Source organism: Chanos chanos, chromosome 8 (assembly GCF_902362185.1).
Source record: "Chanos chanos chromosome 8, fChaCha1.1, whole genome shotgun sequence".
Classification (NCBI taxonomy): domain Eukaryota; kingdom Metazoa; phylum Chordata; class Actinopteri; order Gonorynchiformes; family Chanidae; genus Chanos; species Chanos chanos.
This window is the reverse complement of record NC_044502.1, coordinates 12,746,227-12,762,319: the sequence shown is the minus strand read 5'-3', so window position 1 is coordinate 12,762,319 and position 16,093 is coordinate 12,746,227. Positions and strand designations below refer to the sequence as shown.

Genomic DNA, 16,093 nt, shown 5'->3' with positions numbered 1-16,093 from the left:
AAAATTTCGTTTTGCAAATAAAATGACTTTCAATTGTTTTGTAAAGGTAATGAGATGCAAATACTTCAGTAAGCCTTTCAGGGTTTGGATTAACTGATATATTACCTCAATGAAAGCCCCCTCCCTTCCAGCCCGGCGACCCGTTCATCTGGGTTGAACTGTGCCCCTTCCACAGCCTGTGGCCCAGTGCTGACCGGGCCATGGTGTCGGTCTCCGGTCAGCTGGCAGTAAATATCCAACAGGCGCTCCACCACCACTGAGAGGGTTGGATACCTCTTCACTAGAACCTAGACGCGGTTTAAAAGGCGACATGGTGAACCAAATGACGACTGCTTTGTCAGAAATGACACGCTCGCAGCCATGCCTTTGAAGATTAGCTGCAAGTTGTTTCTTTCTTTCATTCTTTTCATTTTGTCACTAGCGCCAGTGAAATCCGGTCCACCGGAAAACTACCCACCATCAAACAACAATTCATTTTAAGACAAATGAAAAAAAAAAAAAAGAAGACGACTTGCCTGTTTCAGTTCCTCTCGGTTCATGTTCCCAATCTGTAGTTTGGTCCAGTACTTGTCCAGAAGAGTAGCGTGTGTGCTCTGAGGACGATGCCATGCTCCACCGCTGTAGAACATCCTAGAAAACAAGAGAACATTAAATATTTAATGCAATGCAATTCAACTTCAATGACAGAGCACTTTTCATAATACATGATCAAGCTAACTTTTAGCACTTTAAGAGTTATATCAGGCACTGGTACGGTCAAGAATTCACAGAGAGTTCACAGACAGAAATATAAAAAAAGGCATACAATGGTAAGATTGAGGTTAAAAAAAAAAAAGAAAAGAAAACATCCTTTGAGCTGGTGTCATACCTCCGTGTTGCAAAAAACTGGAAGCCCGGGGCCACCTGAATACAGTCCTCTCGTCCGGGGATAGTCAACTTCTTGTTTTCCATCAAGGGGAGTAATACGGATATCTAAGAGATGGGAAAAGAAAATGCAAAAGCCTCACATTTATTGGCAAACTCACCAGTCACTTAGAAGTATGGGACAGGCCCTCGCAATGATAAAATGTGAAAAGCATTAAACCAATCTGAGATAAAAAGTTTTAGAGGAAAGACACGCACCACATCCAGAGGAGCATGATCAATGTCCTCCAGTAGGATCCAGTGACCTTTTGACACAGCCTGGGTCAGTGTGCCTGGCTGCCACACAAACTTCCCTGGAATATCAGTGCACCTGTACATGCCCAGCAACATCTACAAAAGGAGGAGTCAAACAGTAAAGACGCTGTAGAGTAGATTGTCTTGTTGAGATCATTTTACAATGGTGAGCTGGACTACGTTCAAAATAGTGCACGACACCAGAGCGTTTCGTACACATCGGTTACGTGTTACCAGAAAACGAACACAATGCGTTTCAAGTAAAACAAAAATTTATCATTATCTTACCTTGCTGTCTGTTTGGTCTCCCAGCTGGACTTTGAGAATTTCAGGAGCTTTCACGTGTCCAGTGGCAGCAGCTAAATACTCAACCAGGGCGGTTTTGCCACAGCCTATTGGTCCTTCAAGAAGCACGGGCTTCTGGGATGCTACAGCCATGGCAAGTCGCCTCAAATTTCGACACGTCGAGTCCACCAACACCAGGTTTTTCAAAGGGTCCTGAGATTGAAGCACGGTATTTTCATTAAACAACTACAAATAAAAAGAGCTACGTCCCACAACCGTTTGCAAATGAATATAAAAACTGACCCCACCAATATTTAAGACAATTGTCTCTTCTTCAGTCTTGAGTGTCATACCGTTTCATTCTGCTGAGGTGCCGACCGCGGTAAAATTACGCCACAAACGGCAACGACGTTCTGAGACAAATCCTCAGAGACCACCTGACCCCTGGTGAATTTGTTTCCCTTTTCCTTCCGCCACATCACTGAGCCCTGATTGGCCAAAACCAAGGCTTTCTCTACTTCAAGCTGCTGTGTCTCCTCCAGTGACCTACAGGCAAAACAAACAAAACACAACAGGTTATGTCTTTGTCAAGGGGCCAGGATTTAATGCTTCATTTGGAAAGAAACAAAACAAAAAACAAAAAAAAACCCAGAACGTAACTGTTTTTACACAAATTCAAATCTATTGAAAACAACCCAAAAACACAGGGAGGACAAAAAAATCCAAATGTTTCTTGACATACTTCATTTTAAGATGTAGTATCTCATCACTCGACAGGACCTTCCTCAGAAAGATGGTTTTCTGATTATCAGTCATGTGGGACACCAGAGCAAGGCACTGGGCCGTGTAGCTGCAGAGTAGAAACAGAAACAACACAAAACATCAGACGTTAGCTAGCCAGCTAACCATATCACATACATGGCTCCCAGCTTCTGGAAAGGAATCGCCGGCCAGCGACGGACTTACCATCTGACCATGACGTCACTGGTGAGCAGCTGGGACACGCACACGCTCCAGTCCCACAACACTCGGAACTTGGCGCAGTCGCTCTGGAGGAAGCGTAGAGTGGCGCCCATCAGATCGCGTAGCTTCATCCGTCTTGGGCCATACTGAATGGATGCAGATTCTTCGCTGGTGAAGAAAAGTCTCTGGAATACTGGAGGAGCACTGGTGAAATATCTGGCTGCAAATCTGTGGAGGGAGTGGGAGCGAATTGAAACATGCAGTCTCGTGTCACTCCCTGTCACCCCTCTACTGGGACCCTCTGGTGGACTTAAAATGACGCGTTTAGTGACTGCGTCCAACTTGCAATCAAAACAACCCGAGGGATGAATGTGGTGACGCTGCTACTACTGCTGAGCTGAGTGCTCTGGCAAGCACTAGAGTTTTACAGACAGGGATATTAAGAGTCCAATGCATGACCACTGGAGTCCTGTGGCTTTCTGACCTGGCCTCTTAATAAGGGGGCTATTTTTCCCAGGGAAGTAAGTGTGTATAATCCTTGGCTAATCAAACATATTGCTTTACAAACAAACATACAAACAAACAAACAAAAATGCAAGGACCCCTGGGAGTAAACATCTGAGTTGTGTACAGCAATGTTGCAGAAAGGGGATAGGTATTGGTTCTGGGTTGAGCTGACAGAACCTCGAAAGAAGGGTGTGAATGTTTATACACTTACGCCTGAGCGTCAGGGCTGATATTGAGAAGTTTGCTAAGAGCTACACAGAGCCGCTCATGAAGGTCATGGTTCAGTCTGGCGTCGGCTTTGATGCGCTCGGCGTTCCTCTCCAGCAGGTCCAGGATCAGCGGTCGTAAGTGTCGAGCAATCAAGAGAGTGTAGTCCTTCTCCAACAGAAGTTGAGCTAAACACCCCAATATGTTTTGTCTGTCCTGCTGGCTCCATATCTACGAGTGAAAAGACAAGGTGATTGACAGTCGAATATCTGTTTGGCCAGTTCGGTAATAAAACTTAAGTTTAGCTACATTTCGTCCACATGTATATACTTTCATGATAATGAGCATTAACGTAATGAAAACACTGTATAGAACATGGACCGTTATCTTTAAACATCGCGCCAAGACACGACTGGTAAAACCACTGGCCCTCGGAATACATACAGGTCCGGTCCGCCGCACAACACGTTGTGAAGAACACAGTTGGTAATATTACAGCCCACAATATATACAGCACTACTAGAGCTTTTATCAGAGACTACTTGAAACAGTTTCGCCATTTTGCCGGAGTTTAAATGACAACTGCACGAGAATTAACAACATTGTTGACATGGCTGACTATGCAGATAAGATGATGCGCTCCAAGGATGCTGATCCGAAGAGAGATAGAAATTGCATTCATATTTAACTAAATAAGTTAGCAATCTTACCTGCTTTGATAAATACTTGGTGAGTTCGTTGTGACTTTTCTCAATATGCCTTGAGATAATACCGAGTGATGTTAGGCTCAATTCTAAATTTTCCATTGTATCATTTGTCGTGTATCTAAGAGGGTTTCGGTAGTACCTCTGTAGCAAATGAAAGTTAAAATAACCGTAATTATATTCTACGATGTGGGAATCTTGGGGTTCATCACTTGCTCGTCTGTTCAGGTTGTATCACAACACAGCAAACACGTTCCCGTCAGTGTTAAAATCCCTGTCCACATGTGAGTAAATGAAGAATACTTCCGGGTCATTTCATTTTTGTCGCTTTGCTTACGTCCCGTCATGCGACAAAAGGCTTTGATTTTGGGCGAATGTAGAGGGTGTTTCTAATGAGATAATTCGGCTTAATCTGTCTATCATCATTTTTTAGATAATATATTTTGGTTGCAGTTATTTAGTTCCTCCCTCTTAATTCGGTCATTGCATATGTCCAGATCAAAATGTATAAATACGATGAGATATTTTCTGCACAACAGTAATGTCAGGATTTCTCTGCATTCAGAGAAACATGTAATTGCAAATGCTGTTCAATATGTGTCTAAGGGAGCAGAAATATAATGTAACGTCGTAAACACAAAAGCAAATGATGGCTGATATGACATTCTGTATGTTCTCTAATTCGTTACACGACCTTGGGCACAACACACAAACACTTGCTCTTGACGTATGTAAAGAGTGTAGAATAACAGACCCTCTGGTGTACTCAAAGCCTCGAGCCTCGGTTTAAAGAGAAATCTAATTCCTTTTCGGTAGAGTAGGACTATTCAGTTTAATACACAAACCAGGTAAATAATAAACCATTACAGTCTTTATAAGCACGTCCTATCCTTCATTTAATTTTTTCTCTTGCCATTTCATCTGACACATATATCTTCCAAACTTATTGTGATAAACAATTATCAATAAACTCATTTGCGTGACATCATTAATTATTACTGCAAATTAGAAAATTACCAATAGATTTAACACAATAGCATCATCAGACAAGAAACTTATCCATCCACAAGTAGGCTATCAGTGACAAGACGCACCAGAACATTGCCACTAAAATGACATGTCCATTTCATTACTCTCGTTCATCAATTTAGCATCAACTTATTCGGACAGATAAAGGACATTTGGGGCCTCGAATGCTGGAGCAATGGTTCATAATGAATATAATGTAATTGAACTGAAACTGTAGATTGAGATAGGTCTAAACCCGCAGATTTTGCCTTAAGATAATGCCGGATGACTGGTCTTAAAACATAACCTGCTTTATTAAAACATAACCTTTATACTTAATATGGGGAAACCCTATTATGTTTAACATTTTCCACACAGAACCCGGAAGAAATGCCTGTTCTTTTAGACGAGGGCGAGAGACCGCGGGAAAATGTTGTCATTTCCTGTTTTGCAGACGTGGGGTTGGCGCGGTATTGTTGGAACTATGCAAAAAGTCTGCGCATTTTTAAATGGTAAGTGTAACAGTTGGTTTTGACAGTCTTATCAAAAGTGTAGGTTCTTGTTTTAAATGGTGAAAAAGAAAAGGTCTTAAATCAAGCTTTAAATTTGTTTGTTACGTTACGAGTTAAGCTTATGGCAGCTACTAGCTAGCTAATACCAATGCTATATCGTTTAGTTTCAACCCTATTTCTTATTGTCGTGTGCTTTGCTTTCCTCGTTATCTTGCGAACAGTGTGTGGTCAAGTATTTTCAAAGCATGTGTCTGCACCAGGGTTTTTATTTGTGTAAATAGCTGCGATGATCACTTTGTACCGGAAAGTGCAAAATAATATTCGATATAAAACCCTAACGCACCGTTACTGGTTTTCAGACACCTTTTATGCAGTTCTCCACAGTTCTTAGCTGACGAATAATGGAGGACATAGATGACTTATATGGTGATCTTGGGCAGGAGCACAGGGGTAAGTCCAATTCCTCGATCTTTAATCTTGTCATTGAGCATCCAACATGTTGGTCGTTTTGGTCTTTTATCGTTGTTTACTGTTATTGATTGAGGGTCCGAATAGCTTAGCTGATATGTCGTGTTCTTGCATGCTATTATCCCATATTTACACAGAGAAACTTCGTCGTGAGTTGACCCTGTGCGTGGTCGTCTCTTTGTACATAGTTATGTTGATGCAGCTCAGTCACTGCACAAGAGTTGTATTGAGAGGGGAAACAAAATGGGCAAAAAGAATACAAATACCATGATCACGTTCTAATTTAACATTGAATCTTTCAAAACATGTTTTGTCTGTTTGCCTGTTGCAGACTCACCAGTTAATTATGATGAGGAATCTGTGGACATTTACTCTGGACTTGAGAACAGTCCCAAGAATAACGGAAAGACAGGTAAATTCTTGCAGCAAATCTAAACATCAAAAACCATATTTACTCTTGTGAACTGTACAGGTGAAAGCAGGAGTATTGTGTTGTGAATGAGAAGGTTGTTCCACCTACATGTAAACAAATCGTGCTGCCTTTTTCAGAAAATGTGTGCCCATTCCAATCACCCCAAAGACTCAGTGAGTCCATGGATCTGTATGAGGAAATCATTGCTAAGGAACAGCAGGAAAAAGAAGCAACCTATAATGAGGTTTGTGTTTCTGAAACTGATGTGTTTTGACCACAGCACTTGGTCATTCAGTCTGTATTCTTAACTACATCAGACTCAGCTGCCAAAGGAATTTCAGATAAAAGCGGAAAAGCTTACACTCAAACGTTTTGAATAGGTTCTATTGTGGATGTGTTTATTGCAGACTTTATCTCTTTGGATGAATGTTAATATTTAACATTTACGAATTTATTATTTGCAGCTGAAGAATAAATTTGATGCTGCTCAAAACCAAATCAAAGAATTGCTGTTGAAGTTGCAGGAGATGCAGACAAAGGTTTGTTGACTTTACTTGAGTTATTAAAATGTTGTTATTCATGTGCCCAGTGTACTAAAATCTTATCAAATGAATGTGTAGGAAAAACATTCATTTGAAAGCATTGTTTATGATACACCTTAGAGCAGATTTATTTTCTTGTTTTATGTTTTTCCCCATCTCTTAATGATCTTCTTGATTTGGCAAGTAAATTAGAGAACAGCGCCTCATTTCTTGTTTGTGTTTTTCTTCAAGAACTTGAGTTTGCATACAGAGAACACCCGCCTTAAGAAAAACATCAGTGCACTTATAAAGACAGCCAGAATGGAAATTTTACGAAAGGATGATGAGATCAACCGACTGAACCAAAGGCAAGGCCGATTCTTTGCCAGATATGTTTTTTTTTTTTATTATTGATCATTTATCATTTCTTTTAAGTGAATTGAAACGTATTAATTGGGTGTTGTCATTACAGACCTGGCAGGAGCGGTCGTGGTCAAAGTTTTCAACGTCCTCAGCTGAACTGTTTAAACAATAAAGCCTTCAGCAGACATAATGTTAAAGATGCCGTTGGGCTCCCTGCACGCCCTGAATCCCAGAATCACAGAGAAGAATCTGCTGTCAAGGATGTTTCACAGCCTCAGGACAGACACAACGTGGACCATATGGAAACATCGCTCACGCAGTTGCCACCTTTAGAAAAATCAAGGCGCTCTGGAACGGACTGTGAAACTCCTTCAGACGCCCATAAAACAGATTGTACTGTTCTGAACAATTCTTCAACTTTGCAACCTCGTCAGGTTTGTGGACCTATCCAGTCTAACACTGTTTCCGGGTATAACGAAATACGCAGAAAATCCGTAGAGACCGAAGCTCTGATCTCCACAGAGGGTGACAAAGCAAAACAGAAAGCCTCTAAGACCAGAGCTGGCAGCGCTGAAGGCAGCCAGGAGGCAAATAAAGACCGATATTCAAAAGAAGTGGATAGGACGGAGAAAGCATGGAGAGAGTCAGGGAAGCACAGCTCAGAGTATAGCAAAAACAGACACCGTCATCCTGAAGACCTTGGAATGAACAGGGAATCGGAGAGAACTGAAAATGCTCTTTACCAGGCACAGACTCTTTCTCAGTCATGCGTATCATCTCGCACACGGTCGAGCAAAGATAGCAAAGACAGACTGTCCAGAGGTAGCTACCAAGAGTCTAGGCATCACCATGAGAGAGAAGGAGGTGGTAGAGACACCGCACGTTCTGGACATAAAAACAGATCACCTGATTCCTCTAATCAAAGGAGCTTCACTGAGAAGACTACTACCTCCCTTGATCACAAAACGGAACATACTGGCACCAGAGACCATCACAGAAAAGAAGAGAAAAGGCAAGAGGATGGGAACAGCAGGGAAAGGAGAAGTAGCAGATCTGAAAAGGGTAAGGAGTATGAGCGGGAAAAGGCAAAAGATAGAGATCGAAGCACAAGAGATATCGAAAAGAAGAATAGTGAGGAAAGGAGAAACACCAGATCAGAGAAGAGCAAAGAATATGAACGAAGGAACAGAATGACTGATAGAAGTGGTAGGGAAACCACCATTAAAACTGATGAGAAAATGACAAATGACAGAAAATCAGGAAGCCATAGCAATATGGTAGAGAAGAAGCGTGGTGACAGTTACCCTGACAGGAAAGATCAGGATAAAGGTAGTGAGAAAAGAAAAACTTCTTGCGAAATTGAGGAGGAAAAGACAAAGAGCAAAAAATCCAGTACCCAGGTAAATGCAAGAAATGAAGAATGCACCAGAAATGATAAACTTGCAAATGCTACTGAAAATAATCCACAGAAGAAGACTCAGGGGAGAGATAGAGACAGAAGCAGAGGGAAAGGTTGTCTTGAGGATAAAGAGCAAAAGGAAAGAAGATCAGAAAGTCAGATGGATGCAGAAGTTGACAGCCACGCAAACACGGCGGTCCAACCTAATAGCTCAGATGATAGTCACTGTAGTAAGAAAGGTCAGGACAAAAATTTGACCCAACCTGATACACAGATTCTGTCACGGTCTGAAGCCTCTGTGGCAGATCACAGAATGTCAGAGGAAGACAGCCCAAACAGAAAACTGAGTTTCATGGAAACCTTGAACCTCACTCTCTCACCGATTAAAAAACAAAACCAGCAGTCCCAAGTTCAGCAGCAGGTAGGAGCACCATCTGAAGAATGCCTCTTGTCCAAGTCAGCTGAGCAGAACAGTTCTTTAGGGGAGGAGTTTCTTATCATCGATGAAACTGAAGATGGCCCAGAATCTGAGACGATGGATGTGGATTCTGATCCATCTTTGTCACAGGCTCCTGAGAATACAGCCCAGCCTGATACAAGTAGTTCTGTTACTGAATCCACAGGAGCTAAAGAGACAGAGTGCAGTAAAGTTGTGGATTTACTGAGAGAGAATAAAGACTCATCTGAAATAAAAGCTGATGCTGCGATACCTGAGACTGTTACAACAGCACAAGAGGTTCTATGTCAGGATGAGGAAATGCAAGACGGAGGCATTGATGAAGAGGCTAATATCTTGAGGAAGTCTCCGAACAGCTGCTCTGACAGCCGTTCTGAAATTTCTCAGACTCTTGTAAAAGAATGTCTTAGTGCTGACAGTTGTTTGCCTCCTGAAGGTCCCAGAGCTTCTGTCTGCGAAAACCTATCTGTTAAATCAGATACAATAGGCATACAAAATCCACATGCCTCTGTCTGTCTGGAGGACCTTGGGAAAAATATTGGGAAAAAATCTCTGTCTGAGCCCCACTCTTCACCCACAGTCCACAGTAGGGTTCCTAATGAAGATGTGCCCACCTCTGTCACTACACAAGCGCCTGAGGGTGATGTATCAGAGAACCAGTGTTCTGTTTCCGTGGATGCTGTTTCTAGCACTGTTGGAATACATCATGTTTCCCAGTGCCATGGCAATGTGGAACAGATGGTGGTTATTCCAGTTAAAGAGACAGAGACAAGGGAAAACTCTTTCCATGAAGCAAAACTTTCAGAAGGACAGAGCACTGCAGTACCTAGTGTTAGCGTCTGTACTCCGAAGGGGGTGGTACCATCTACACAGCTTACCAGCAAACCTGCTGAGAGCCCAGTTAAGGTACCAAAAGATGCCAGTACCTCAGAGCCAGATTCCACAGAAAAAGAGTTGCAAAACCCAGAACCTTCCAGCTCTGTCCCATTGATCCATGATGAAGATTCCATGATGCTAACTCTAAGGAATATCAAAGTCATTCCAGATGCCATTAGCCCTCTCACAAGCCCAGTCCGCCAGGTTAGGAAAGTACAGCCTCATCGTCCTGGGAAGCAACCACACGTAAAGAGTCTCGGCAAAGGTAATTAATGGATTTTTTTGTTTGTTGTCGTTTTGTTTTTTTTATTAGTGTTGTGTTGTTTTGGCCAGACACATTTCACTGAGATGAGCATTGAATAACTATTTTGGTAAATGTTTAAAGTGATGGACTAAGACATCTATGTGCAATATGTATGCTTATTAAAGTTTAAGACTGTAAGGTTTATGCCTGTTTGTTTGTGCATCTCCAATGTGCTTCTCCATCTCCTTTAGATTTTTCCAGTTTATCAGTAGCTGCAGATGCCAGTGCATTAAGAATGGACATGAACAAAGAGAATAAGAGACCTGACAGTTCCCTCCCAACACAGAAGGACCTTAATGAATCTGCTCTAAGGAGTAGTAGTCCTGAAGAGTTAGAAGAAGGAGAGATTGTCAGTGACGAGGAGGAGGAGGAGGAGGAAGTTCCCCTCAGTCAAAGTCCTCCAAGCAGAAAGGAGAAGTCGTCATCAGCTACTGGAAATCAGCGAAGCCCAAAGTCGCCCAGACTGGCAAAAAGAGCATCTGAAATGAGCTCAACTGCAACCCCTAAATGTTCGACACAAAGTAATAAATCCACAACGATGGTGTCAACCAGCAGTCCCAATTCACAAAAGAGGCGCTTTAAAACAGTCCTACCACCATCAGCCAAAACAGCCATCTCCACTGTAGATGAGTTTATGAATGTCTTCAAAATGATTCGTATGCAGATTAGGAAAAAGTACATGAAGCTTCATAAGACATTTTCCAAGACAACTTTTTGCAGCGTCATTGATATGTCCCTAGCTTCTTTCACAGAATATGTTGACAGTGTGAACTTTGATAAATTGTGCAGTCAGGGTGCTGATCTCAAAACCAAGCTGAAGAACGTAATTTCTGCTGTTATGAGCAAGGTCTCAGACAATGGAATTGTCAGTCGTATTTTTGAGCAGCAGGCTCAAAACCTGAAGCAGAAGTTGTGGAATTTTGTTGATGGACAATTTGACTTTTTGTTTAAGGAAGTGAGGAGCATACTGATAAGTTCATGTAGAAGATCAAAGGGTAAATCCTCAGCTGTAAATGCCAAGGATGGAAAAGAAGTCGTAAAGGAACAAGAAAAAGCATCTTTGAGTGTAGTTGATCACAGAACAGGGAAAAAGGCAAAGGAGGTAACTGAGGAGGTTAAAGAATCTCCGCCAAAGAAACCGCCAAACACCACACCCTCGAATCGTTTGCTTTCAAAATGTGGACTTGGTAGCAGAGGCAAAAATATAAGGGTACTCATGGAGAAAGAGAAGGATTCATCAGAGGTGCAAACAACAGACCAAACACCTGCTCTTCCTTCGTCCGATGGCACGCCAACAAAGAACCCTCCTGCTTCGGCAGATAAAATGGCTACCTATGCTCGTCGCCTCTCCCACAGCGGGTCCATCCAAGATAAGTCAGACTTTGAAATTCTCACTGAGCAGCAGACATCAAGTTTGACCTTTAATTTGGTAACAGACTCACAGATGGGAGAGATTTTCAAGTGTCTTCTCCAAGGGTCAGATTTATTGGATTGCAGTGGCTCAACGGGTGACAATCAAAATTGGCCTGTTGGCACGCCTCGAAAAGACGGCTCTAGCGGAGAGAATTTGACAGGGGTTATAACACCAAGCAAAAGCATCACTCCGACAAAACTTCTTGCGTCATGGTCTACAATCTCACCCTGTAAATTTACCTCTCCTAACAGTAAAATTCAAATGTCCTTGAATCCAGCCCTGCTGGACGAAAGTTGTTTGTTAGAAGTTCCCTCCAACCTTCCCCCTTTGACTGCTGTGAATTCACAGAGATCCTTTTCCATATTGTCGGAGGACTTGGCTGTATCTTTGACTATTCCCTCACCTTTGAAATCAGACAATCATTTGAGCTTCCTGCAGCCAGCAAACGGGGAACCCCTGTCTGCTCCTGACAGTGTAATTAGTGCCCATTTCAGTGAAGATGCCCTTCTAGAGGGAGAAGATGCCACTGAACAGGACATTCATCTTTCTCTCGATACCGACAACTCCAGTTGTGGATCAAGTACTGGCAGAACTTGGGAAGGTTCTGAGCCTTCTTCTTTTCGGTTTAAGTCCAATGTTCCCATGCAGGCCGAGGTAATGGAGAAGTCCAACGATCACTTTATTGTTCGGATAAGGTCCACATCCGCCGGCCCAGATCAAGTCACAGAAGGTGACCTGAAAGAAGCACAAGCAGAAGTTAGTGGATCTGCAGAGGAAAATAACACCCTGTCTACAGCCATTACTACTGCTGAGACTCAACCAACAGAACCTCAGTCCTTCAGTAAAAGCCCCACAGAGCTCCCTTGTGTGGCCAGCACTACCCATAGCCTGCCTGTAACTATTCCGGAAGCAAGTAATACACTTTTACAAATAGAGAAAGCCAGGCTGGACAAGGACCCAGCCAAGAATGTGAACTCTAATGCTCCCTCTACCCAGGAAGAGGGAAACAAAGTGGTGGTGATAAAAAGTAAAGATGATAAATTTTCCAGAAAACGTAAGAAACACCATTCAGAAACGAAGGCCAAGCGCTCTAAAACAGAAGAACCCCAGAGCAAACATCACAAGTTGAAGCATAAAAAGAAGTCTAAGGACCGAAAAGAAAGAGGCATGAAGACTCCAACAAAGAAGGAAAGTAAAGTTGTATCACCACAACTGTCACCCAACAGTCTCTCTGCCAAGAATGTGGTCAGAAAGAAGGGAGAGGTGGTGATGACATGGACAAGGTGAGTGTCCTTTTGATCTTGCTTACTTTAATTCTCTCACTCATGCGTGTATGGTGAATGGTGTAATGGTTTAATCAACAGATAGGAAAACCATAGTTCTGTTTGCAAAAACCTGTTAAGAAGTTTGTCTCTTTTTGAAGGGATGAGGACCGGGACATTTTAGTTGAGCTTAAGATGAAAGGAGCCTCTACGGAGACATTCTCTTCATTGGCCGAGAGGATCAATAAGTCACCGTCACAGGTAAATTTTCATTTGCTTTTGGCTTAACAAGTAACTTTCTACTAATATTTGTGTATGTTCTTTAGCTGCCCTTTAATGCCTTTCGGATATGTTTTGTCAAATGTACCATTTGCACCTGTGCAGATGTAATGATTACGATCATGTAATGGTAGTTTCTTTTTTATAGATTGCTGAGAGGGTTGCCCAACTAATGAAGCTATTTAAGAAGAAAGAGAAGATGGCAAGTTGAGTTTTATAAGAGGCTCCCATGAGCTCCATGCTATTGGCCTCTGGGCTTTCCCTCGCTAGAAAACATATGTAAAGTATGTTGTACAGGCTTTTGAACTTCGTCCACCTAAGTGCCCTGACCGTAACATTAGGGAATAACCACTGAGTAGTGGCCAGAAGGATTTCACTGCCTGGTGTTTGAGTGAAGGCAAAGTGAAAAACCATGTCCACTAAACTGAGCTGTTCTGTGGAATCTTTATAAAGAGTTTCAGCCTACAGCAACTGGCAACTCCAGCCTAGCTGTTGTGTGGTAATGTAGATCAAGACCAAACTCGACAAGAGTTGCCAACTGCCAAGGAGACGTCTATGGGTATGAATATTGCGTAATAGTTATATTCATGGAATGGATATTGTATGCCAGTTTAGTATTTCAGCACACCTAATCTAAGTGTCGTGTATGACTGCCTTCAACATTTACTGTGCTAAATCTTGCAAGTGGTTTGATCACGCACAAAATGTTTCAGTTGCTGGTTTGACAGGGATAACATTGAATATGTTGTTTCCTGCTGGGGAAATAAACAGAATTCAATTCAGAGTTCATTTACATTTGCTTTTGACCAGCACAGTCATTTTTACTCAATACAAGTTCTCGTTATTCTAAAACTCATGTGTTGACATATTTTCTCTTTTTAAGATCTACCTCACTGAGAATGTTGGGAGTAATAGCTGTAATGCATGATTTTCAAATACAGGCAAACCACTATTTTTTTTTTTAAATGTTTTCTTATCCAACTTTTCCATTTGTCACACAAAATACCATAGTACTAAAAGGCTGTTTAAAACAGTTTTATTTTCAAATTTAGTATCTTCAATCTTAAATAGCCTTGCAGAGTATTTCATCACAAATCTAATATGTACTAAGTATCAGGAATTATTAATGACCCCCCCCCCCTCCCCGCGCCTCCACACACACCCTCAGTATCATCAGTCGATTCTGTATGCAAAGCATATCAATGTCTTAAGTTCTTCAAGCATTAAAATGCTCTAACGGTAGATTTCTGCATCACAATTTTTATGTTCAAAATGACTGTAGGGGAATATGGAAAGGCTTGATCGAGATGGTTTCAGTGTTAAGATGTGAATTATTGTACTTGTTTTATATATGTTGAGAGTTTTTGGTTTGAATCTATAAACAGAACTGAATGGTTTTACCTTGGACTCATCATAGTTCTTTTTTTTTCTTTATTTCTTTGTGTGTATGTTTATTTGTTATGTAAATGAAAGAAGGACAGGGCTCAAAATTATTTGAGTTATTCTCGTTTGGATAAGATATACACTGTATATATTGTACATTATCTCATTGCCATGCTGTTTGTTTTACAATAAAGTTTATTTATTTACATTGTCCAGTATGGATTTTTTTCACTGGAAGTTATTTTCTGTCCACTGAAGACGTTGATCTGATTATGCTGAACTGAAAGGATTCACACCAGTATTTCACATATCTACATATACTGTTATGCAATGCTTCTTAAGTCCTCTAAACACCCTCCAGTTCATATTTATAGTATACTGACAATGTTAAATCTCACCCAAAACTTCAAAGTCTCACAATCAGGGTAGCTGAATGGCAGCTGGTTTTGATTTAGTTTGCCTCTGCCCACACACTATCAGCAGTGTTCAACAAAAGTGAGCTCCTTCAGATAATACTGATCTTAAGCCATTTAGTCTTAAATACTGCAGTGGAGAATTAAAAAAAAAAAATCTTGCTGGTGGAGGTGACTTTGTAACAACCAGTAGTCACACTTCTATGTTTTAAATGGTACACGTAAACTGGACAACTTCAGGAAATTCTGAAAGTTTGATGTTAATCTTGCAGTGCCAAACAGAGCAGAAGAAAGTGTACATGTTCTGTAAAATCTTTGGCCATGAATTGTACTGTTCTCAAACCTAGAATGGGGCATTTTTCTAAACGTGGATCTGGGATCCTCTCTAACGTCACTGACGGACAAGGCTGTGACCAAAAATAGCACTTCAAGCACTTTGTTATGAAACCAACCAGACTCATGGATCCTTTGATCTGGGTTTGTGGCTCAAACAACTCAAATTTCATAACACGTTCATGTTTTAAATGTGTCATTAACATACGTTCGTGCTGGCATTTTAAAAGTAGTGGCTCTTATGAAACTTGACACACATGCATTTGCACACGTATTGATGGCTCGAGATGGGTCATGGGGTTGCTGACATGTTCCCTTGTTGTTGCCATGGTGTCAACAGTTTTGCGATGCAGTCTGCCTCGGGGCCTTGTCCAGTCACTCACAGATCGATCTTTACATTGTTTGAGTACACCGTACAACGGACCTGGCCTTCATTCACCAAAGCAATGTTCAAAGAGAGAGGACACCTCTTTCTTTCAGGAGTGAGACACATCCTTGGCGTCAGACTATTTTTGTTTCATGATTATGCTGCATTGCTGAGGACAGGAAACTGTTGATCCCACAAAAAGTAAGTCTCCTCACCGATTGAGTTTTGAATCATCAAGTTGTATAATTTATTGCATAAAATTTATGTGCCTTAAGGTGTGCCATGAGTAAGATTTGGTCTTTGTGCTTGTATGGAGATAATCACATTAGGAGGCAAATAAAAAATCTATTTCATAATAATATAATTTTGTTCAAGCTCGGCCATAATCTAAGAGTATTTATTCCAATGTTATTAAAGTCTGCAGTAAAGCTGACAAATCCTGAATTTATGTACTGGTAAATTCTGCATTCGCAAGCTTTAGGCTATGTGAGACTCAAG

The 16,093-nt window shown here is 41.5% G+C and overlaps 2 protein-coding genes across 2 annotated transcripts in view; one reads left to right on the top strand and one right to left on the bottom strand.

The window, feature by feature from the left end:
- Positions 1-3,951, bottom strand: part of mdn1 (midasin AAA ATPase 1) — a 46,005-nt gene extending 42,054 nt beyond the window's left edge. Inside the window, exons 1-10 of the mRNA XM_030781114.1 lie at positions 3,831-3,951; positions 3,125-3,351; positions 2,410-2,634; positions 2,186-2,293; positions 1,797-1,989; positions 1,447-1,656; positions 1,123-1,254; positions 869-972; positions 516-630; positions 106-287 (exon numbers count right to left, since the gene is read on the bottom strand). Coding sequence (XP_030636974.1) covers positions 106-287; positions 516-630; positions 869-972; positions 1,123-1,254; positions 1,447-1,656; positions 1,797-1,989; positions 2,186-2,293; positions 2,410-2,634; positions 3,125-3,351; positions 3,831-3,926 — 1,592 coding nt within the window. The 5' untranslated portion in view covers positions 3,927-3,951. The remainder of the gene's footprint in view (positions 1-105; positions 288-515; positions 631-868; positions 973-1,122; positions 1,255-1,446; positions 1,657-1,796; positions 1,990-2,185; positions 2,294-2,409; positions 2,635-3,124; positions 3,352-3,830) is intronic.
- Positions 3,952-5,745: 1,794 nt separating this feature from the next.
- On the top strand, positions 5,746-13,310 carry casp8ap2 (caspase 8 associated protein 2). Its single transcript, XM_030782864.1, has 9 exons — positions 5,746-5,794; positions 6,144-6,224; positions 6,362-6,468; positions 6,689-6,763; positions 6,998-7,113; positions 7,218-10,105; positions 10,336-12,841; positions 12,982-13,081; positions 13,248-13,310. The coding sequence occupies exons 1-9, from the start codon at positions 5,746-5,748 to the stop codon at positions 13,308-13,310; spliced, it is 5,985 nt and encodes a 1,994-aa protein (XP_030638724.1).
- Positions 13,311-16,093: the final 2,783 nt, after the last annotated feature.

Coding starts and splice junctions, on each gene's coding strand:
- casp8ap2 (XM_030782864.1), top strand. CDS start 5,746: ATGGAGGACATAGATGACTTATATGGTGATCTTGGGCAGGAGCACAGG. Junction 12,842..12,981: donor GTGGTGATGACATGGACAAG/GTGAGTGTCCTT, acceptor CTCTTTTTGAAG/GGATGAGGACCGGGACATTT. Junction 13,082..13,247: donor TCAATAAGTCACCGTCACAG/GTAAATTTTCAT, acceptor TCTTTTTTATAG/ATTGCTGAGAGGGTTGCCCA.